At 35.6% G+C, this 24,042-nt stretch overlaps 1 protein-coding gene across 1 annotated transcript in view; it reads right to left on the reverse strand.

The window, feature by feature from the left end:
• The window catches only part of ANKHD1 (ankyrin repeat and KH domain containing 1), a 134,114-nt gene that overhangs the window by 41,179 nt on the left and 68,893 nt on the right, over positions 1 to 24,042 (reverse strand). The window contains 4 exon segments of the mRNA XM_017873882.1: positions 9,676 to 9,776; positions 11,001 to 11,144; positions 11,575 to 11,702; positions 14,146 to 14,233. Of these exon segments, the coding sequence (XP_017729371.1) occupies positions 9,676 to 9,776; positions 11,001 to 11,144; positions 11,575 to 11,702; positions 14,146 to 14,233 (461 nt within the window).

Consider the following 24,042-nt stretch of genomic DNA (forward strand, 5'->3'; position numbering starts at 1 on the left):
TAGAATGAATGTTCAGAGTCACACCAGAGTCACACCAGTGTTAGGCAGGTTAAAGCCTATACTCATCTACTTCATGAAGCACAAACTAGGATGTTGCTAATTCAAACACTGTGAAGTTTTAAAAATCTACTCTTCAGGATAGGAGGATTTTGGAAATTAAGTTAGGGGCAGGGAAAAGGAAAACGAAGAGACGAGAATCTCAAAATTCTGCTGATTAGATTGGACTTTTTAAAGAACACCAAATCTAAAGCAGTATCAAAATAGTGCTGAAAATCTCAGAAATGTTAACTGCCCATTTAGAACAATCATTCTTTTAGCAATATTAACTCTGTGAGCAATGCAGAGTTAACGCAAAAAACCAAAACTTACAGATCAAAGTAGGGGAAAGTGTTTTCAGTCAAAATATTTTCTTCTTATATTGAAATATAATGTGAAATCAGTTTTTTCAAGACATGTCTTTCTAAAATTCTCCATTAAATATACCTTTAACACATCTGTACCGGAACACTGTTAAACTTACTACACAATGGACAACTTGCATTTAAATGAACCTTCAAGTAAATTCTGTCTATGAGAGAAACAATAAGTGATCCTAGGAGAAAATCACACTTTCCATTTAGGGTTACTCATACTGACAGTATATGTTAACAAACAATGGCAATGTATATTATTTTAAGGCTTCAAATTACACTTAAGTGACTTCCTTTATAACAAATCAGCTGAAAAATAATTATCAATATTAATAATCCTAACATCTGGACATGAAATGAAGGACATAAATTTTTTGACATACAATACCTACTCTGAGGCAAATCTAAGTCTTAATCTTATTTAGAAGAAGTAGGACTAGGCTGGGCACAGTGGCTCACGCCTGTAATCCTAACACTTTGGGAGGCAAAGGCAGGCGGATCACGAGGTCAGGAAATCAAGACCATCCTGGCTAACATGGTGAAACCCCGTCTCTACTAAAAATACAAAAAATTAGCCAGGTATGGTGGCGGGTGCCTGTACTCCCAGCTACTCAGGAGGCTGAGGCAGGAAAATGGTGTGAACCTGGGAGGCGGAGCTTGCAGCGAGCCAAGATCACACCACTGCACTCCAGCCTGGGCAACAGAGCGAGACCATCTCAAAAAAAAAAAAAAGTAGAAAAAAAAGAAGTAGAACTATTCAACAGCAACAAAAAGGAACAAACTACTGATTCATGCTACAACATGAGTGAACCTCAAAAACATTATACTAAGTGAAAGAAGCTAGACACAAAAGACCACACATGGTGTAATTCCACTCATATCAAAAGGCCACACGTGGTGTAATTCCACTCATATCAAATCTACAGAGACAAGGCAAATCTATAGAGACAGGGACAGTAGTGGCTGCCTGAGGTTATAACAGTGAATATGAGGATCAGTTGAAAACAGGTATAAGAGATCTTTTTGGGGAGATGGAAATGGTCTAAAACTAGATAGTGATGATGGTTACACAACTCAGTAAATTTACTAAAATTCATTGTATTGCACATTTAAAACAAGGGAACTTTATGGTATGTAAATTAAACAATAAAGCTGTTTGAAAAAAAGCCGGGTAAAAAAGTTATTATTTTGAATTGCAGTCAACATATATAAATAACATAGGTAATTTGGGAATTTTTTAAATAAAATCATCCATTGTATTAAAAATGATTCTCAAGTCCAAAGGAAAAAAGATCAGAGACAAAAAGTGTTCTGAATTTCAAAAGGGGTGACAAAACTACTAAAGAAAAAAAAATTAGAGATTCATCCACTTTTTTGCTAGAATAGAGATCTCAAAACTGCAGGTAGCTCAAACATATGCAACATGTGTCATTACTAAAAAAGTCTAAGTTTTTCCCCTACATCCTGTCTTTAATAAGGTAAGATGACCACAATTTCAATATCACTGCAATCACTTCCAGAGGCTTAGTTATTCCTTAAATTGCAAAGTACATTGTCTATATTCAATTTATATATATATATATATATAGTTTTAAGAGATGGGGTCTTGCTATGTTGCTCAGCCTGGTCTTGAACTCCTGATCTCAAGTAATTCTCCAGCCTCAGCCTTCCTCAATTTATATTTCTATCTGAGCAAAATGATGGAAAAAGACATTGTTCTTTCAGAGCAAAAGCCATTAGATTTGTGAGTTAATTTTATTATTACTTTCCTAAGACCACATAGGAGTCCCTGTTTTGATTTATGGCATTTGTTTAAAGTGCCTAATGACAATCAACAAGAAAAGGAAGGTAAATGGTCACAAATAGCAATGTACAAATCCACAACAACAAGAAGGAAATATTCAGTCATGTGATAAATTCAATGACATCACTCGAGTACATTTAGAAGTTCTACAAAGACTGAATGGTCTTTTAAACACCCATTAGTTTCAAAACACCCTTGTATAGTTACTAAGTAATTTGTATTTAAGATTCAGGAAAACTAGCTAAGAGTTCAACACTAACCAGACTGGTTAGTAATTATGTTATGACCCCACTGGACATTCACAGATTTAAAATCTTTATAAATAGTATAATCCAAAATAAGAGTAGAATTTTGAGGAAGTAACAGATAGGAATGGCCCTGTCTATCTTGTTAACAAATAATATGCAAGAAGCGTGGAACACAAGATTACTAAGAGTAACTTATTTAACTTAATATACAAACTATAAGCCCAGAACGTACGTAGCATTAAACATAGAAGATGGCAAAAATGATGCATAAAAAGTGGTTCATCTCAAAATAGCCATGGAGTTAGTGGAATTGCCTAGATACACGTCAAAGCACTAACACAAGCTCTAACATCAAGAATAAAACAGATTGGTGAAAAACAGATAATGATTAGTCCTAGAAGCTAAAGCAACATCTACACTTTCTGGGTAGAGATTATGACAAGTATTCTTTTAGCAACAAAATTTTCAATAGGTAGTAAGTAGTATTATAAGATACCAGAAAATAAAAGGGTTCTATCTCCTTCAAACAGCTTACAGTGTCAGATACAAAGACATCTATTCACTGGTATCAGTGAATGATATCATAAAGTACTATTTAGAAATATAGGTGGCTGGGTGCGGTGGCTCACGCCTATAATCCCAGCACTTTGGGAGGCCTAGATGGGTGGATCACCTGATGTCAGGAGTTCTAGACCAGCCTGACCAACATGGAAGAACCCCGTCTCCTCTAAAAATGTAAAATTAGTTAGCCCGGTGTGGTGGTGCATGCTTGTAATCCCAGTTACTCAGGAGGCTGAAGCAAGAGAATTGCTTGAACCCGGGAGGCAGAAGTTGCAGTGAGCTGAGATCGTGCCAATGCACCCCAGCCTGGGCAACAAGAGCGAAACTCCGTCTCAAAAAAAAAAAAAAAAAAAAAAAAAAAAAAAAAAAAAATATAGGTAAAGTCGCCATTTCATCTTTTTGGTTTGGTTTCTATCCTATTCCTTTGCCTCTCTCTTTCCCTCCATTAACAAAACTAGAAAAAGTCTGTAGTAGAAGCCATGATCTAGTGACAGCTTAAACATGGCCTTTATTTTTTTATTGGCAGTGAAGGAATGAGGTGGACATATATTAGCCAAATATTTTGTTTTTTATTGGATTGAGCTTAATCCTATCAATCATTTTTGTATCTAAAATAATTAGTGCATTGTACAATAGAAAAATAATGGCCAATGGGAAAAAAACATGATACACAGAAGGATCTAGACTAGATTTCATATTTCCTTACTTGGTTTTGTCTATAAAATTTAAACCTTGTTCTGCAATTCCCTTGCTTACATTATCACACAGTACCCTACTAGAATGATTTTTAAACAGCATTCCCAACTGGGTCTCAAATAGAAAATCAGGTTGAGAAAGTATAACTAAAAATAACACAGTGCATCGAATGTAGTAGAGTGTTTATTATCCACTGGAATTTCTGTTTTGATAAACAGATGTATGATGTGTCCTGGGCTTCAATATAAAATGTTTCTTATTGTGGTCATAGTCAAAAATGAAAGCCACTAACCTAGAACGGACTTATTTTTCCTTTATGTCTAAATATTCATCTCAAAATTTCCCAAACTAACAGGACACATTACACATCTTTAACATAGCAATCACTTAACTGTGTCCAAATAAACATCTATGTTACATGTTAACAGATTAATTCAGTCTTCTTCCTATTACTACAAGTATATATGTTAAAAGATATTATCAAATTTGGGCATGTGTAAATCCACATAAGAATGATTACATAATGGAAAGTGACTAAAGAATATTAGCAGTAAAGTTTCAGAGGAATACTCAATACCATTCACTGTATATATAATTTTTCTATATAATTTTAATGATTTGATATAAAAATGTGAGAACTTTTCATGTTACTCCAAAAAGCAACTCTAACATATAAAAGCAGCATGCTAATTTCTTACTTTACATTTACACTTCTGTTTTCAATCTCTTTCCCACCATTCTAGAATGCTACTTCTTGATTACTTTTTAAAAACATCTCTTTAATCACAATGTGTTTCTTAAAAATGCTTAAGAATTTTCTTCTGCCTTCAAAATAATCTATATTCTTAGCCTAGCACTCATTAATTTATTTAATAAGTACTTAAACATCTAATACAAGCAAGGCATGGTAGATCATATAAAGATGAGCAACGTAAACCCTGCCCTTAAGGAGCTTACAGTCTAAGTGGGGAGATGATGTTCCAAAGAAATTCTTACGTAGATCCATAAAGGGACTGTACAAATATTTTCATCAAAGCATTGTTAGTGGGGGTGAGAAAATAGAGGCAATTGGGATATTTGTCACTGGGAGAAAGGAAAGTAAAAGCATGGAGGATATACAGGGTGTGAAGCACTATGCTATAGGTAGACACAATCTAGAGATAGGTGGATAAATCTTAAAAACAGTATTGAGTAAACAAAGGGAAAAAACAAAATGGAATCTGTAGCATAATACTATTTATGTAAATTAAAAATACAAGGTAATCACCGGGTGTGGTGACTCACACCTGTAATCCTAGCACTTTGGGAGGCCGAGGCAGGCAGATCGTTTGAGCTCAGGACTTCAAGATCAGCCTGGGCAACATGGCAAAACCCCATCTCTACCAAAAACACAAAAAATTAGCCAAGTGTAGTGGCAGGGCGCCTGTAGTCCCAGCTACTTGCAGGGCTGAGGGAGGAGGATTGCTTGAACCTCGGAGGTTGGGGCTGCAGTGAGCTGAGACTGCGCCACTGTACTCCAGCCTGGGTGACAAAGTGAGACCCTGTCTCAAAAAAAAAAAAAAAAAAAGAAAAAAAATACACACACACACACATATATAAAATAAATATTTTATAAGATTTTATAAGAACAAAAGACTATACACATCAAAGACTGAAATGATTATCTATGGGGGAAGCAGGAGAATGGAAAGAGAAATAAAAGGGAATAAATGAAACAGAGAAGTTAAGTGATAAAGCACCAGAAATTGAGTTATGATTAACTCAACCCTCTACACTTGAGGTCCCAAGTAGAGGGGAGGAAGCAAAAGTGACAAGAACTGGAAGGAAGATCCAATGAAGTACTCTAGAAGTTCAGAGAAGAGGAAATTACTCCTCAGGAGGGCTTGAGGTATACACAAAAGATGTGTTTTGTTTATCCTGACATAACTTTAAATGCTCTGCAGCAGATTAACTCTAAGTTACACAACTTGCAAAAGATCAAAAAGAATCTTCTCTTAAAACCTCTGTAGAACCAGTTATAACAACGCAATGGATTTACATTACTTATGTATCCTTTTCCATCTGAATGTTTGTAACTGCAGGTAATAAATAATGCTAGAAAACTGAGCACATTACTCTGAGTTTCATATTTTGTTTATGGACGTGATTCTGAGGCCTCTGTTAGATGCCACCTAGAATCCTGAATCCTTGAAAACCAACAACAGACAAGTGAGATCAAGTTGCCTGAATCGGGAGGATATGAATCAAGATGGACAGAGCCTGTACAACTGGTACACATGGGGCATGAAAGAAAAGAATATCTGAGTAGAACATATATCAAACACCTGGGTAAGATTTATGGGCATTAATACATTTTTAAAAGGATGAAGATATTAATAATAAAAAGATTTATTGAAAACAGGAGTAAAATGTTATAAGAATCTGAAAAGATGATTGCTGGAAGAGGAAAAGAAGAGAGTCCTAGAGAATAAGAACCCTTTGTCCATCCCTAATCACATACACGACACAGAAGTAATATATGGACTTAGAGGAAACAAAAACAAAAGGGTCAAACAGCAATTTCACCACTCAAGGGAGCTCTTCCAGAGACATAAAAGAAAAGCTTGAAGAAGAAAAAGGAGCTTTAAGTACAAAAAAAAAAAAAGTTATGTCTTTAATTATTTAAGATAGGTTTTCCTATCCTGATAACTCAGTGTGTTCTTTTCCATAATTAAATGGAATTTAATTTTAATTTTTCCTAATTCATAGCAACATAATATTCTATGATATGTGTGATTTATACTAACATGACATTTTAACACAATGCATTATCGCAGTTTGATCCCGCATAAATAACTGTTAGATTGCCAACGCCATTTGGTTGATAGCAATAGCAAGTGCCCAAGTGTCTAAATACAAACATTAATTAGGGATAACCCTAATAATTTAGTAAAATGAAAGATTCCTTAGAAAGGTAGCTCATGTTTATCCTATTTAGTAAGAAAACATCAAAATGCAGAAAATAAATAAATAGTCCAAGATATTTCAGTAAGCAAAAATACGGTTACTCACTAGAGTATAAACTTAAAAAATCACTACCTAAACATCTCAGATTATTTACATATTAAATCTAAATTTAAAATGTTTTTATTTCCTCTTGGCATACATTGTATCTAGCTTATTTCTTGATTGTTTTGTGGATCTGCGTTATTTATTTATTTATTTTTATTTTTATTTTTTTGACTGTCGCCCAGGCTGGGGTGCAGTGGTACAATCATAGCTCACTGCTGCCTGGATCTCCTGGGTGCAAGTGATCTTTCTGCCTCAGTTTCCTGAGTAGCTGGGACTACAGGTACAGGCAAGCATGCCTGGCTAATTTTTAAATTTTTTTAATAGAGACAGGTTCTCCTATGCTGGGCAGGCTGGTCAATCATTCTGCCTCGGCTTCCCAAAGCATTGGGATTACAGGTATGAACCATGACACACAGCCTACTTTTTTTCTTTTTCCATTTTTTTTTTTTTTTTTTTGGAGACAGGGTCTCTCACTCGGTGGCCCACACTGGGGTGCAATGGCACACTCATGACTCACTGCGGCCTCGGTCTCCCAGGCTCAAGTGATCCTCCCACTACAGACTCCCTAGTAGCAAGGACTACAGGCTTGTGCCACCACTCCTGGCTAACTTTTGTATTTTTTTGTAGAGACAGGGTTTCACCATGTTGCCCAGGCTGATCTCAAACTCCTGGGCTCAAGCAATCCACCCACCTGGCCTGCCAAAGTGCGGGGATTATAGGTGTTGAGCCCCTGCGCCTGGCCCTAATTTTTTTCTGAGAGTCTCACTCCATCACCCTGGCTGGAGTGCAGTGGCAAGATCTTGGCTCATTGCAACCTCTGCCTCCCGGGTTCAAGTGATTCTCATGCCTCAGCCTCCCTAGTAGCTGGAATTACAGGCGCGCACTACCACGCCCAGCTAATTTTTGTATTTTTAGGGGTTTCGCCATGTTGGCCAGGCTGGTCTCAAACTCAAGTGACTGGCTTGCTTCAGCCTCCCAAAGTGTTGGGATTACAAGCGTGAGCCACCACACGTGGCCTATATTTTTTTAAATGATTTTTTTTTTTTTTTAGACAGAGTTTTGCTCTTGTTGCCCAGGCTGGAATGCAATAGCCTGAACTCAGCTCACTGCAACCTCCACCTCCTGGCTTCAAGCGATTCTCTTGCCTCAGCCTCCCGACTAGCTGGGATTACAGGCACCTGCCACCATACCTGGCTAAGTTTTCATATTTTTAGTAGAGATGGGGTTTCACCATATTGGCCAGGCTGCTCTTGAACTCCTGACCTCAGGTGATCCACCCGCCTCAGCCTCTCAAAGTGCTGGGATTACAGGTGTGAGCCACCATGCCCGGCCAGTGATTCTTATTTAGTACTGAATTTCCAAAGCTAAAGTTACTACAGTCCTCTATAAGGTTTAGCCAAATAAAACCAAAAAAAAAAAAAAAAAAAAAAAAAAAAAAAAACCCAAAAAACAGAGGCATTTAGCCTTAAATATTTTACTAAAGGTTAAATATCAGCTGATTATGATACTTATGGATGCATATTTAATTTGCTTTTTAATTGTTAAGATTAAAAACAGCAGGAAAATTTTGAATAGTTAGGTGTTCCATGAAAAACTGTTAGAATTAGCTTAAGTCAGAGAGAGTACAGATATTTCATCTCTGAAATTAATAGTTTAGCCCTGGAGAGGGCCCCCCAATATTTTAAATTACTAAAATTGGCATAATTTGAAAGAAGTTTCTGTTTACTGCTGTAACAGTCAACCCAAACCAACTTTTCTTAAATCAGTGTTACAGATATTAATATACACTTACATACCTCATTGTGATTTCAATATGTAGGTCTTGATTATCAAACACTAAATGAACTATGTTCGTAAGTTTGTTTTTATATAGTTTTAAACATCCTACATATTAACTATTTTCTTTATTTCAGGGAACTCAGATATTACAACTATACATAATTATCAAGTGAAGGTACATTTATACATGAAGGTACTTTTCATTTACAAATATAAAGACAGCAGAAACATATCAGAGCTCATAAACTTGAGTTTTTTAAGTAGTTTACTGTCCTTCTTAATAGTCATTTGGATATTACTTGTATACATTTTATTTTGATAGTTTTTTTGTCCAGGTTCACATAGTGACAGATAATCTATTATATTCAGCATTGCATAAATGCAACTGAAGGTAATTCTTAAACTTCTCACTCATTAACTGAATCAATGTTACAAAAACTTAACTAGATAGCAAATACGCATTTTCATTCTTCATACACTATTGGTTAGCTAAAGAATTATCAAATGAAAAATGAATGTCTGATAAACTATGGTTACTTTAATATAATTAAGAACTTGGCTTGTTTTTTAAGTATTTTCATCTGTGCCAGATGAAAGCTACATCTGGCCGGGCGCGGTGGCTCAAGCCTGTAATCCCAGCACTTTGGGAGGCCGAGACGGGCGGATCACGAGGTCAGGAGATTGAGACCATCCTGGCTAACACGGTGAAACCCCGTCTCTACTAAAAATACAAAAACTAGCCGGGCGAGGTGGTGGGCGCCTGTAGTCCCAGCTACTCGGGAGGCTGAGGCAGGAGAATGGCCTAAACCCAGGAGGCGGAGCTTGCAGTGAGCTGAGATCCGGCCACTGCACTCCAGTCCGGGCGACAGAGCGAGACTCCGCCTCAAAAAAAAAAAAAAAAGAAAGCTACATCTATCAGTATGTTAACAGGAAAATAAGAAGAAGCCATTTTCCTAACACTTACGTCTTTTGGTTTTAGATAGTAAGACTATTTGCATTTGTCAGAATTACCTACCTCAATTAGCCATGGGTACACAGTAACTCTGTACCATTAAGGTACATTTCTGCATTTATCAATTAGGTGAAAAAAATCCCCTTTTTAAGAAAAATAATTCAATAACTAACCTTTTGCCCTCCTAAAAGGGCAGGAGAGTTCTCCTGTGAAGTTCTGTCAGGTTCCTGGGGAGGTACAACCATGGCAAGTGTATGCATTGGCACACGTGGAACCTAAAAAGTCAACTCAGAAAAAAATCATCTCAGACCAAAGAATAAAACAAAGTCCCATAAATGAAACAGACATCCTGTTTTAGGTTATCTTCATATACCACCAAATGCACTTTTGTTTCCTAAAGCTTTTTTTAAAAAAAGCTTTCACCAAACTATAATTTTTGAGACTACTGATTTGACAGTCAGGCAATCTACAAGTAGTCAGTGATTTTAACTAAATGGAAATAACATTACTCCCTTGCTGAATAGAACACCTTGCTGGTTCCAATTATAGCTAGGGGTACAAGTCACGTATTCACTACCCACTAGCCAATTTACCCTTGCTTGAATTCTACATGGATCAAACGAAAACAAAAATCTAATATATTTCTTGAATTGGGGTATGCTAGCAGTTTTCAGGATGACTTTGTGGAAAAGAAATTAGGATCTCACCAACTTAATATACTAGTAAAATCTCTATATTTTCTCCATAATTTAAAGTAGGTTTAAAAGTTACTTTAATGAACTTTTAGCGCTTATGTTACCTATACTTTCATGGTTGACAAAAGTCACTATCTCTAGGATAATTAATACTACCTTGGGTGGTACTAAGAAAATGCTTTTTCGGCCGGGCATGTGGCTCATGCCTGTAATTCCAGCACTTTGGGAGGCTGAGGCAGGTGGATCGCCTGAGCTCAGGAGTTTGAGACCACCCTGGGCAACATGGTGAAACTCCATCTCCACTAAAACACAAAAAATTAGCCAGGCATGGTGGCACACGCCTACAGTCCCAGCTACTTGGGAGACTGAGGCAAGAGAATCGGTTGAGCCTGGGAGGCGGAGGTTGCAGTGAGACGAGATCGTGCCACTGCACTCCAGCCTGGGCAACACAGCAAGACTCCATCTCAAAAAGAAAAAAAAAGAAAAAGCTTTCTCTTGATTCTCTTGTTAAAAAACAAATAAAAAACCCTGAAAAACCTAGTTGTAATAAGATAACAACTTAGAATACTTACGTTTATATTTGATATTAAGTGGTTTTAAAACCACTATTTTCAATAAATAAGGCAATAACAAATTTCAGTGTACCTTTAAAGAAAATAAATCCTAAAGAATTTAGAATCATGATTTTTTCAATATGTAACAGAAAATAAAACAAGTCCATTTTGCTTAAAACTGATTTTAAACAAAACTTCTAATCACATTGAAGAATATTTATGTTAACAAATAAGCTCCATTTTACTTTACCTGAGACTGATCTTGAGAAGGTGGGGTGAGCTGAGATACATCTGTGGTGGGAACTGACAGAACATTATTTGGATAATCCAACAGATAAGAAACTACATTAGTATGGCCACCCTTTGCAGCCTCAATGAGCATTGTTGAACCATCCTGAAAAAGAATTGCCACGCTAATTAATTCTTTATAGTTTCTTAGCAGCTCATATAAAATCAAAACTCATTTAAACAGTATTAAATATTAAGCACTAAGATCAAACATATTTTTATAACTATACATGTATTTATATACATATATGTAAATAATACATGTATAGTTATAAAACACACATATATAATACATGTATATATATAAACTATATATATACATGTATACATAATATATGTATAGTTATAAAACACACACACATATACATATATGTGTGCGTGGTTTTTTTTAATAGACATGGGGTCTCCTTATGTTGTCCAGACTAGTCTCAAACTCCTGGGCTCAAGTGATCCACCCGCCTCAGTCTTCCAAAGTGCTGGGACTATAGGCATGAGCCATCACATACGGCCTGTTTACTTATTTTAAAGTAGACTACCTTGAGTCGATGAGTAGGGTCAGCCCCATGAGCCAAGAGTAGCTCAACAACTGCCAAGTGGCCTCCTGCACATGCCAGCGACACTACTGTATGATCATTATTGGCTGTAGCCCTGTTAACATTGGCACCTTTGAAGAAAAATAAATAGCAATCTTAGCAAAGGTTGAAATCAAGCCAGTTCACAGTTAATATCATTTAAAAATTTTTTGTGAAGTATAATGTAGATACAAAAAAGTATACAAATTGTAAGTACATAGTTTGAATTTTTTTCACAAAATGAACACACACCTGTGTAACCAGCACCCAGAGCAAGAAACAGAACATTATCCACATACCAAAAGCCCCATCTTGTGTTCCCTTTCAGTCACTACCCAGCCTCCCAATGGTAATCACTACCCTGACTTCCAAACTGGTTTTAGTTTTTGAACTTTATATGAACGGAATCATACAATGTACTCTTTTGCGTCTGGCTTCTTTCACTCAATATTATATTTGTGAGATTCATCCACAATGTTGCATGAAGCTGTAGTTCGTTCATTCAATATCACTTTTAAAATGGAAAATCTAGAAGACTAAGATTAATAAATATATACAGGTTAATGTAAACATCAAATAACACCACTGTATATAACTCAAAATGTTTCAAAGACATTTTTGATCTACTAGAAAGTGGCAATATAGCCAGGTCTCAAAGTAGAGAAAACAGATTTTTTTAAGCAATGTTTAAGAGATATATAATTCTTCATATTGTGTATTTTAAGAGTCGGGGGACCTGGATATGAAGAGAAGATAGAATATTATCCAGATATGTTATTTGAAAGGCAGGTTGTTCAATAGCTGTGTATAACATCACCTGAAAATGTCTAAATGCAAAGCCTTTTCTTAGCTTCTTTTTTGATAAATTATTTTGACCCCTGGAAAAAATAACTTTAGTTCAGCTACCTTTAACAATTTCAAAAGATCTCAACTAGAAAGTTAAGACTATAGAATTTCATTCTTCCTTCTTAATTCTACCTATCTTATTTAAGAGAAAAATAAGTTGGTGGGTAAAACTACTACTATCAGTTTGTCTAATTTTCAGAAAATATTCAGCTGAATCTAATCCTAACTTGCATAGAAGTACCTTTTGGGAAAGGTAAAATACAGCAATAAACATCCTGAGATTAGCAACATGAAATTATTTTAGATGACAGGATTATTTTACCTGAAAGGATATAATCAATGTGTTCCTATTCCTGACAAGCCTGATTATATTCTTAGCAGGTTGTTGTTGGGTATGATTAGGTATCCTCTTTAGTAAAGAAGCATAAGAGAACTCCAGAGGTTATCTGTCTATTTATTTATTTGTGGTTGAGGTAAGCAGCTTTTACAGACTATATTACGCAAAGATACGCGTTACTTGGCAGCAAAAATGCAATATGAAGAAAATAAACATAGTTTTATCCAATTCAGAAGAAAACAAGTACATTTAAAATGATAAAATCTGGCCAGGTGCGGTAGCTCATGCCTGTAATCCCAGCACTTTAGGGGGCCGAGGCTGGCGGATCACCTCAGGTCAGGAGTTTGAGACCACCCTGGCCAACCATGGTAAAACCCTGTCTCTACTAAAAATACAAAATTAGCTGGGCATGGTGGTGCATGCCTGTAATCCCAGCTAGTCAGGAGGCTGAGGCAAGAGAATCACTTGAACCCGGGAGATGGAGGTTGCAGTGAGCCATGTTTGTGCCATTGCACTCCAGCCTGGGCAAAAACAGTGAAACTCCTTCTCAAAAAAAATAAAACAAAATGATAAAATCTTACCCTGCATTTTTAATGTTACTACATGTCAGAAATCTATTAAAATATAAATATAAATTTTATCCTAACAACATAACACCACCTGAATGAATCTTCCTTGTATTTTTATCATCCTATCCTAGGATGTTTCATTAGAAGCCACAGTATTTCTGACTCTATACAAAGAATTAGGCTGAACCAAATGAAACTGCTGACATTACCATTTTTGATTCATAACATGACAATTATATATGGTTAAACCTAACATTGGTTCCACAGCATTTTATTTTTCTGCAGTAAACAGTCTTAAGCTAATTCTTCATCCATCAGTTGTAAATTTTTGCCTAAATATAATTCTAATAATAGAATTTCTAAAGAAATATAAAAATTATAATAAATAAGACCCTTACAAACTCAGTTAATTCAACTGTACCACAAACAAGTACCACAGTAGCAGACTTCCTCTCTGTCCCCCACCCACATCTCCAGCAGAACAGACTTATCATTAGCTGTTGAATATCCACCTAATCATAGTGGGACATTTTACATTTGGCTTTTCTAAGTTGGGAGCAACCACATGTTGTATGGTTAATGAAAACTTAAAATTCAAAACTAACAAAGAAAATTCCTGGTAAATAACTCACAAACTCTATGCTTACTAAAATACAACAACAAAAGGCAAGAATACAGTACTTTACTATAGGTAAAGTAGCCATAACATAAATTGCAACAGTTTAGGATTTTTTTTCCCATAAACTGTAGCCTCTTGGAAATGATCACTTGCCCTTTCTTTACCTTTGCTAATAAGAAACTGCACAGTGCACAAATGACCAGCTCTTGCAGCTTTCATCAAAGGTGTTCTTCCACCTTCAGATTCATGTTCCTGTTAAAGAAATGGAAAAAATAATCCATCAATGCCAATGGTCTAACCATCTATTTTAAAAACAGTACTGATGAAATGAGAAATAATGAGGATTTAATCTACTTACTCAATGTAGATACTTATACCACCTACCTCAATTCCCCAATATACAGGATTTTCAGTCCACACTAGATAATGTAACTTTCTAAGGGCAAGTTCAGTTTTGCATACCAAGTAATAACCATTAAAGATAATATTAATGTTTTGTTTAGTTCCCAAAGAGAAATCACTGCATTTTTCTAATTCTAAGTTTTAAAAAATGTTTCCTAACTATTTATCTGGACTGTGAAAAACGAACCTCAGTACTGTGAAATGATTAGAAGAATCTTGATCTTATAGCAGAAGCCAATAAAAGCTCTATCAAAGGATGCAAATGATTCCCTGAAGAAAAACACTATGGTATTTTAGGAGTAACGGAAAATGAAGAAGAAAATATACCAATGGGTAGATTTTTTAAGTAGAAATTAAATACTTGAATAGTCAAAGGCAAAAGATACAACTCCTAGGAAGTTCGCCAGCAAGAGGAATGAATGATAAACAGTTTTTAATTATGCATGCCTCACATCAAATGCCACTAAAAGGAGCTTGCTTATATGATAATACTGTCTGTTGGGAGAATTATGAACTCATTAAATTCACCGAAGTATTAAAATGTAGCGTATATACTGCTTCTTCGAAAAGTTCTCTCTCCCTCTTTCACTATGTATGCAAACATGAATTTCTGTTGTTCTGGTTCTCTTTTGTTACTATGAAAAAACTGACAAAGACTGGTGATTAAAGCTTTATTTCAGCTATATTCTTCTAATTAACTCTGAAAATCCTATAATTACCACATGATCAATTTAAAATATGTGCTCTCCCAACAGAATACAATTTAGTCTATTTACATTTTAACTATCCTGATCTACAACTCAGACAAAATAATAAGAAATGAGTAGACTGTCAACCCAATGGAGACCTCACAGAAAATGATAGGAATTCCTCCCTTAAATAGGTTTAAAAAAAATCTTGATAGTGTAGTATCACTCAACCTACTAAAAAAACTACTTTATGTTTTGGCTTTTTAATTGTTATACATGTTAATTAAATAAGAATCTTTTAATTCTAGTTTACGGAAAAATGAATAACTACAGATAATGCCAAAATAATTTGGCTTTAGAATAGATCTTGAACTCACATTCAAACTTAGGTAAATCTAACATTCTGGCAATTTACTTCAAATAAAACTGAATAAATATCACAAAGACCTTACTCGGAAAGACCTAGAAAGTTGTTTGTCCAGGTTTTCTATCCAACTTATTTCTGAACTATCATTACAATCAACCACATCCTGGAAATAAATTGCCCATTTAGCAACTTGTTTTTTCCCTTCCTGCCTCACAACTTTTTCGCACATACTGGTCTCTCTTCTCTTTAATGCTTTCCCTCCACTAACTCATTTTCATCCTTTACATCTCAAGTCAAGTGTTATTTCCTCAAGGAAGACCTCCCTGAACTTCCTGACTAAATCACTCTTCCTATTATGGACATACATCTCTATGAACCTCTCCTTCATAAACTACAATCATATTTTAGTCTGTGTAAGTATTTTATTTAGCTAACCTGTCTCCTCCACTAAACGGTAAGCTCCATGAGAACAATGATCTTGTCTTCTTTTGCTCGCCACTGTACACATAATGCTTAAACGATTGAGTGATTAAAAATTGTTTAATCATGCAGGAAACTAAGCATAACTGAACTCTCAAATCTTCCCTCTCATAGCATTGAGGTTTGAAGTTTTTATTATTTTCTACTAGGTAAATAAGAGAAAGGAAAGTCAACTAAACAAGAAATTAAGAGCAGTAGTTAAGCCTGAGAGTAAGATACTGATTATCTGCAACTGATATGTTATTATTAGAACACAGTTGGGCAATATTAATGTCTCTTATCCTTTCTTTACCCTTTTCTCTTTCTTATTTCTTAAGCCTGGCGGTGATCAACATAATTAAGTCATATCAACATAATTAGGTCCCGTGAGTAATGGCAAAGACAAATGATTTCAAAGCTTTCAGCCCTGATTTAGAATAAACTTTAAAAAATAACTGTTTGGCCGGGCGCAGTGGCTCAAGCCTGTAATCCCAGCACTTTGGGAGGCCGAGACGGGCGGATCACGAGGTCACGAGATCGAGACCATCCTGGCTAACACGGTGAAACCCTGTCTCTATTAAAAAATACAAAAAACTAGCCGGGCGAGGTGGCGGGCGCCTGTAGTCCCAGCTACTTGGGAGGCTGAGGCAGGAGAATGGCGTAAAGCCGGGAGGTGGAGCTTGCAGTGAGCCAAGATGGAGCCACTGCACTCCAACCTGGGTGACAGGGCGAGACTCCGTCTCAAAAACAAATAAATAAATAAATAAATAGTAACTGTTAATTCTGTATATTTAAAATATTACCATAGTTGTTAAAAGACACGAAATCAGAAAGTACAGTCCCAATATCCTCACACCAAGTTTCAAAATTCAACATATTAATATAATTCCTGAAATAAAAGGGGTGAAAAGCTACCTATTTTATTTTCCTCTCTATAAATACACATTCATTCCTTTAGTTTTGAATAACATAATCACATTTGAAAAAAGTTGATAAAACAATGCCACTAGTCTATATTTACAACATTTTGTGTCTTAAAATGAATAATGTATATCCCACAACACACAATATTTGCCCCAAAATATCTGACTACTAAATCCTTCTTTTAAAATGGGAATCAGGCTACTCTGGGCACACTTCCTAAGGGTTAGCCCTGCTCTGCAAGAAGCAGAAAAAAAAAAAATTATAATATATCTATATATGTATATATGGAATATCCCCATTATATACATATGTATATGTATAGGAATAGATTCCCGCTATATACATACATTATACATATATATTCCCATTATTGGTCCCCATTGTACACATACATATATAATATATATTCCCATTGATTCCCATTATATACATACACATATGCACGTACATACAAGTATATATACGTATATATACATATGTATGTATATAATGGGAATATACATGTATAATAGGAATGCATATATATAATGGGAACACATATGTATATAATGGGAATCAATAATGGGAATATATATGTACAATGTACGTATATACATATATGTGTGTATATCATGGGAAACAATGTATATATGTATACAATGGGAATCAAATTTGTATACATCGTACTATTTATGAACATTGGATTTAGTCATATAGCCACTATTTGTTCAATACTAATAACATTTTAGGATACAAATTGTTTCTGATTTTTTTCCCTTTATAAACACAGAAAATTATTTTCCAAGGCTACAAACTTAAATATCGTGCAATTTAACGTTTCTTTTTCTGTTCTTGAGAACAGCTAGAATAATATAGAAAGTATCTATTTCGGCTGGGCACGGTGGCTCATGCCTGTAATCCCAGCACTTTGGGAGGCTGAGGCAGGCGGATCACGAGGTCAGGAGATCGAGACCATCTTGGCTAACACGTTGAAACCCCATCTCTATTAAAAATACAAAAAAAAAACAAAAACAAAAACAAAAAACAAAATTAGTCGGATGTGGTGGCAGGTGCCTCTAGTCCCAACTAATCGGGAGGCTGAGGCAGGAGAATGGCGTGAACCCAGGAGGCGGAGCTTGCAGTGAGCCAAGATCACGCCACTGCACTCCGGCCTGGGCAATAGAGCGAGACTCCATCAAAAAGAAAGAAAACAAAGGGGGAGGGAGAGATGGAGGGGAAAAAGGAGGAGAGGTGTCCAGCCGGGCACAGTGGCTCATGCCTTTAATCCTAGCACTTTAGGAGGCTGAGGCAGGTGGATCACCTGAGGTCGAGAGTTTGAGACCAGCCTGACCAACATGGAGAAACCCCATCTCTACTAAAAATACAAAATTAGCTGGGCAAGGTGGTGCATGCCTGTAATCCCAGCTACTCGGGAGACTGAGGCAGGAGAATCGTTTGAACCTCGGAGGTGAATGTTGTGGTGAGCAAAAATTGCGCCATTACACTCCAGCCTGGGCAACAAGAGCGGAACTCTGTCTCAAAAACAAAACAAACAAAACACAAAAAAACCCTGAACACTTGGTAAAATTCACCCATAAATCCATTTGAACCTCTTACCTTCTATAGATGAGTAATTTTAAACTACTGATTCAATTTGTAATACATGGTTTCCTATTCTAGAGCCAATTTTGATAATTTATATATTTCTAGCAAAACTTAGTATTCATTTCATCTGAGCATTCACATTTATTGACTGAATTTTAAAGATCTCTTATAATTATAATTCACTTTTAAGTTTATTGTTATCTGTGCCTTTTCCCCTAAAAAAATAAATAAAAATAAATAAACAAACAAACAAATAAATAAATAAAAGCCTGGCTTGTTTTATCTGTTTTGGTAATCTTTTTTTAAAACTAGCTTTTAATTTCACTCTTCATCCCTATATTTTCTTTTGTATCTCTTTTTGAAATTATTTTCTATTGTGTTAACTTTTGCTTTTATATTTTTTTCCCCAGATTTGGGCAACACCTCATTCTATACCATAGAATATCATGTACCACAGAATACCATATATGATAGAACGAGGTGTTCTCCTGCTTTTATTATTTTCTTCTTCCTTTGTGCTGTTGTTTTAAAATTTATTTTCATCTTTAATATACTGATATACAGAACTACAATTTTCCTTCTAAGGACAACTTCAGGTATGTTCTCCCTTCTCAAGTTTTGGTGTGCACTGGTAACTCAGTTTCTACCGTGTAATTTTTAATGGTATTGCCTCTTAACCCCATGAATTTTGTAAAAGTATTTTCCTGGCTGGGCATGGTGGCTCACGCCTGTAATCCCAGCAGTTTGGGAGGCCGAGGTGGGTGGATCACAAGGTCAGGAGTTCAAGACCAGCCTGGCCAACGTGGTGAAACCCCATCTCCACTAAAAATACAAAAATTACCCAGGCGTGGTGACAGGCGCCTGTAGTCCCAGCTACTTGGGAGGCTGAGGCAGAATTACTTGAATCCAGTGGGTGGAGGTTGCAGTGAGCTAAGATCACGCCACTGCACTCCAGCCTGAGTGACACAGCAAGACTCTGTCTCAAAAAAGGAAAAAAAGTATTTTCCTTCAATTTCTAAACATATGGAATTAAATAAGACTTTATTGTTGATGTGTAATTTCAAGGCAAGAGGGATCAGAGAATATAGTCCACATGATGAAGATTCAGGAGTTTCTTTGGACTTCTCTGTGGCCTAAAACAAGGACAATTTCTATAAATATTCCATGTATCACAAGAGAATACAAAGTATATTTACTGGAAACAGAATGCTAGCTTTCTGTAAGATAAAAAATTGTTTGATTTTTAACAACCATTTTATCTGTTTGATTCACCAGTTTCATTGATAAGTGTGTGAAAAAAAATCCTACCACTACAAATGCAGATCTGACCATTTCTCTTGCAATTTTGCAGTTTTATATTTTATTTGGATGGTAGATTGTTAGTTACTGATTGGTAATTATTTTCTCAGCTGGAGGAGTATTCATTTCTAAAAATGCTTTTGGCTTAAAATTCCATTTTGTCTGATATTAATATTGCTTTACATAATTTTTTCCCATCACTGTCAAGCTTTCCTCATTTTGCTTTAGGTTTGTCTCCTGCAAACAGCATTTGCTACATTTTGATTCTGACTCTAATTCAGAAGTCTCTGCCCTTTAACAGTCGAGTTTAATAGCTTTATATTTGTTCTGATTACTATTCTATTTTTCTTTTAAAAAAGCTTTATTCAGTACCTTCTCCTCCTGAACAACAACAAAAGACTCTAGTGTGGCTTTTAAACTCTCTAACACATCCTTCTGAATTTCCTGCTATTGTTTTCTAGAATTTTAGTACTACTTTGGTTTTAAACATTAAAATTTAGGTTTTTAAACTCAAACATTTGTATTTATAATATGTTTTATCAATTTCATTGCTTACCATAGTTTCTTGTATTCCATGCCTTCCTCCAAGACTCACTTTTCTTCTTATTGACGTATATATCTTTTAGTACTTCTTTTGTCAAGGGTCTAATGATGGTAAACTCATTTATTCTTTGTAGATTTGAAAATATGTTTATTTTCCTTCTCTAGAATGGTACTTAAGTACAGAATTCTGATTGTATTATTTTATCTTGGCATTTTGAGGATATTACTTCCCATCGTCTTCTGTAATTTATTATTGCTGATGAGAATGTCAAAACTTTGATGGTTGTTCTTTTGTAGGTAATGTGTTTTTTTCCTCTGATAGCTTTTAAGACATTTTTCATTATCCTTAAAGTTCCACAGTTTCATCTGTTCTGCTTAGTGACGGATATGATTCTTCAGTCAAGGATTCATGTCTAGCTATAATGCTAGAAAATTCTCCACCACTCTCTTCAAACATTTCCTCTCCCCTCCATTTCTATCCTCTCCTTCAGGAACTTCTAGTAGATACATGGTGGAGCTTCTAATCTATTCTCTTGGTCTCAATTTCTTTTTCATATTTTCTATCTTTATTATATTTTATTATATATTTTATTGTATTATTTCTTGTTTTATCCCTCATTTATTCACTAACGTATTCAACTGTGTCTAATATGCTGTCTTACCCTATATATTGAGGTTACCCCCCAAAACTTTTACTTTGTTTTATTTTATATACAGCAGTTCTTAATACGTAATTATCAGCTTTTGCTTTATTACTTCACACTGTTTTATGGTTACTGGTCATAGTTTAAAATAAACATGTTTAAAATTCTCAAGATTAAAGTTTATTTCAATTTCCTTGAGTGTATTATAATTTGCTTTTTGTTTGTTTACATTTTGACTATCTTTCTTGATAAAGATTTGCTCTCCAGCTTTATAACTTTTTTATTTGAGGAAACTCATTTTGATGGGAGGTGTTTTGTTAGTTTCTTTTCCATCCACAGATGTACTCCTTCTTATCAGATGTTTTGGAAGTTGCCTCAGTCTGGCCCTTGGAGTTCATTTCAGAAGTAGATATTTTGCTGGACACCTAAGGTTCTTGTCTCATAGAGGTATTTCACTTGTTTCCTAAATCAAGAATGTTGTCCTCCAAGTTTTTAGTCACACAGTTGTCTCTGCTTCTTCCCTCTACTAATGACAATTTGCTAATTTCTTCCCCCTGGCCTTTTTTTGGTAGTTTTTTTGGGTTTGTTTTTTCACATATAACCTGGATGTGACAACTTGCTAATTTCTAACCATAACCCTAGATAGTTGCTCCAAGTTTTTTTAATCCATTTTGGTTCACAGGTAGGGCAATAAGATCCCAGTTCCTTGCTTTATTCAAGTAGACTAGATCTACTGATGTACTACATGTGAAATGCATTCACTCCCTATTCCTCTGTACATGCTGAAATCTCAGCCCCATTGTGTATTTTTTTAGCCCTTAATTCTCCTTGGGACTATAGCTTAAACTGTGGATCCATGCTTCATTTCTCATCCATGGAGATCGTTAATCTTGTTGTTTTGGGGCACAACATATTTTTAGATTCATTTTTCTATATACTAATAATGACTTTACCTTCTTGACTGGAAGTCATTTGTACTTATATTTAAACAAGCTGGAGACAGCTGAAAAGAACTCATTCAATACACAATAACATAGAAAGAGAGAACTTGGCTTTAAAAGAAATGTATTAGGAGTTTTGTGTATTCCATAGGTAGTTTTAGATTTTTAAGAAATTGACAAAAGTTTCCTAGTTTTAAGTAGTAAAGTTAAAAATATGTATATATGGCTGGGTTCGGTGGCTCACGCCTGTAATTCCAGCACTGTGGTGGGCCGAGGCAGGCGGATCATGAGGTCAGGAGATGGAGAACATCCTGGCTAAAATGGTGAAACCCCGTCTCTACTAAAAATCCAAAAAATTAGCCGGGCGTGGTGGCGGGTGCCTGTAGTCCCAGCTTCTCGGGAGGCTGAGGCAGGAGAATGGTGTGAACCTGGGAGGCAGAGCTTGCAGTGAGCTGAAATGCTGAGATTGTGCCACTGCACTCCAGCCTGGGCGACAGTGAGAGACTCCGTCTCAAAAAAAAAAAAAAAAAGTTTATCTGCTATTCCTTAATAAAAAAGTTAAAAAGTGGGAGGTAAGGCCACATTTAAAGTTTATTAAGGTAAGGTCATTACTAACAGTTGAAATGCATTGATAAGTGGATTACTAGAGCTCATAAGCTCCCTAAAAATATACCCATAAAAAATACACTACAAGTCTGGGCAAGATAGCAAGACTTTGTCTCTGAAAAAAATTTAAAAATTAGCCAGGCATTATGGTGCATACCTGTAGTCCTAGCTACTCAGGAGGCTGAGGCAGGGGGATGCCATGAGCCCAGGAGTTCAGAGCTGCGGTGAGCCATAATCACACTATTGTACTCTATATTGAGCAACAAAGTGAGACCATCTCCAAAAAAAAAAAAAAAAAAAAAAAAAAAATTGGTTCTGATGAATGAGCACTATAAGAAAAAATGTGGACTTTTTTTTCTATTTGGCTTTAGATAACAAAATTTTATTTTAAATTAAGTTTATTTTATTTAAAATAATTTCCCTTAAAAAAAAAAATCACAGCCACAGGGCACCCAAGACATATTTAAGGATTGTAACTATACCACAGAGGCAATGTCTTTTGGAGTTGGAGGGAAGACATTCTCTAAGGAGAAAGACCAAAATCACAGAGAAAGGGAGGGAGATTGTTTGATACTGCATGTACTAGAGGATTCCAACATTCTTCCATGGGGAGTATGTTCTTTCAACCCACCACTGTATATTAATCATTACTAGTGATCTACTATTACTGATTGGATTCATATCCCTCAGGAGAACTGATATGGCAAAAAGAGGCACTGGTCCTAAGGCTTGTGTTTAGCACATATTTTCTAAAAATCACAAGTAACAGACAGAAAACCAAGTTTATTCAATTTGGATGGAGGAAAATGATCGATTATAAAGCAAAGATGGAAAAAGTAAAGAACTCAACAATGATGCAGAATAATCTGTATGGCCTCTACCAATGTCTCAAAGTGTAAGATATGGAGAACTTGTCATCAGAATCTCCTGAAATATTAGTACAAATGCAGACCCCACTATTTCAGATCCATGGAATCTGAACCTGTAAATGTGGGGATGCAAAACTCATTTAAAAAAAAAATCCTAAGTTTTGAGACTTGCAACTAGAGAGAAAGGTTTACAATTACATTTCCTCTAACAAATCCAGGGAAAAAGAATTACTTTGATCTGAAATAACACTCGGGAAAAAGAATTACTTTGATCTGAAATAACACTCAGCTTTACATTCTTGATAGGAGCCTGCAATATCATACAAACTGAGTAGAGGCTCACATGTTCACACCACATTTTGTGAAATAAACTTACTTACTTCAAAACAGAATAAATATACCCAGCCTGGACAGTACAGTGAAACCTCATCTCTATAAAAATAAAAAAAATTAGTTGGGCATGGTGGTGCACGCCTCTAGTCCCAGCTACTCAGGGGGCTGAGGCAGGAAGATCACTTGAGCCTGGGATGGGAAGGTTGCAGTGAGCCGAGAGCACGCCACTGCATTCCAACACAGTGAGACCCTGTCTCAAAAAAAAAAAAAAAAAAAAAAAAAAAGAAAGAAAGAAATTTTAAAAAATCTAAACAGAATAAATAAAACAGCTTCTCATTTAACAAGCCAATGATGAAGACACCTAATAAGCATCATGATTTTTTTTTTTTTTTTTTTTTTTT

The sequence above is a fragment of the Rhinopithecus bieti genome, unplaced genomic scaffold (assembly GCF_001698545.2).
Source record: "Rhinopithecus bieti isolate Rb0 unplaced genomic scaffold, ASM169854v2 scaffold_8674, whole genome shotgun sequence".
Lineage (NCBI taxonomy): Eukaryota > Metazoa > Chordata > Mammalia > Primates > Cercopithecidae > Rhinopithecus > Rhinopithecus bieti.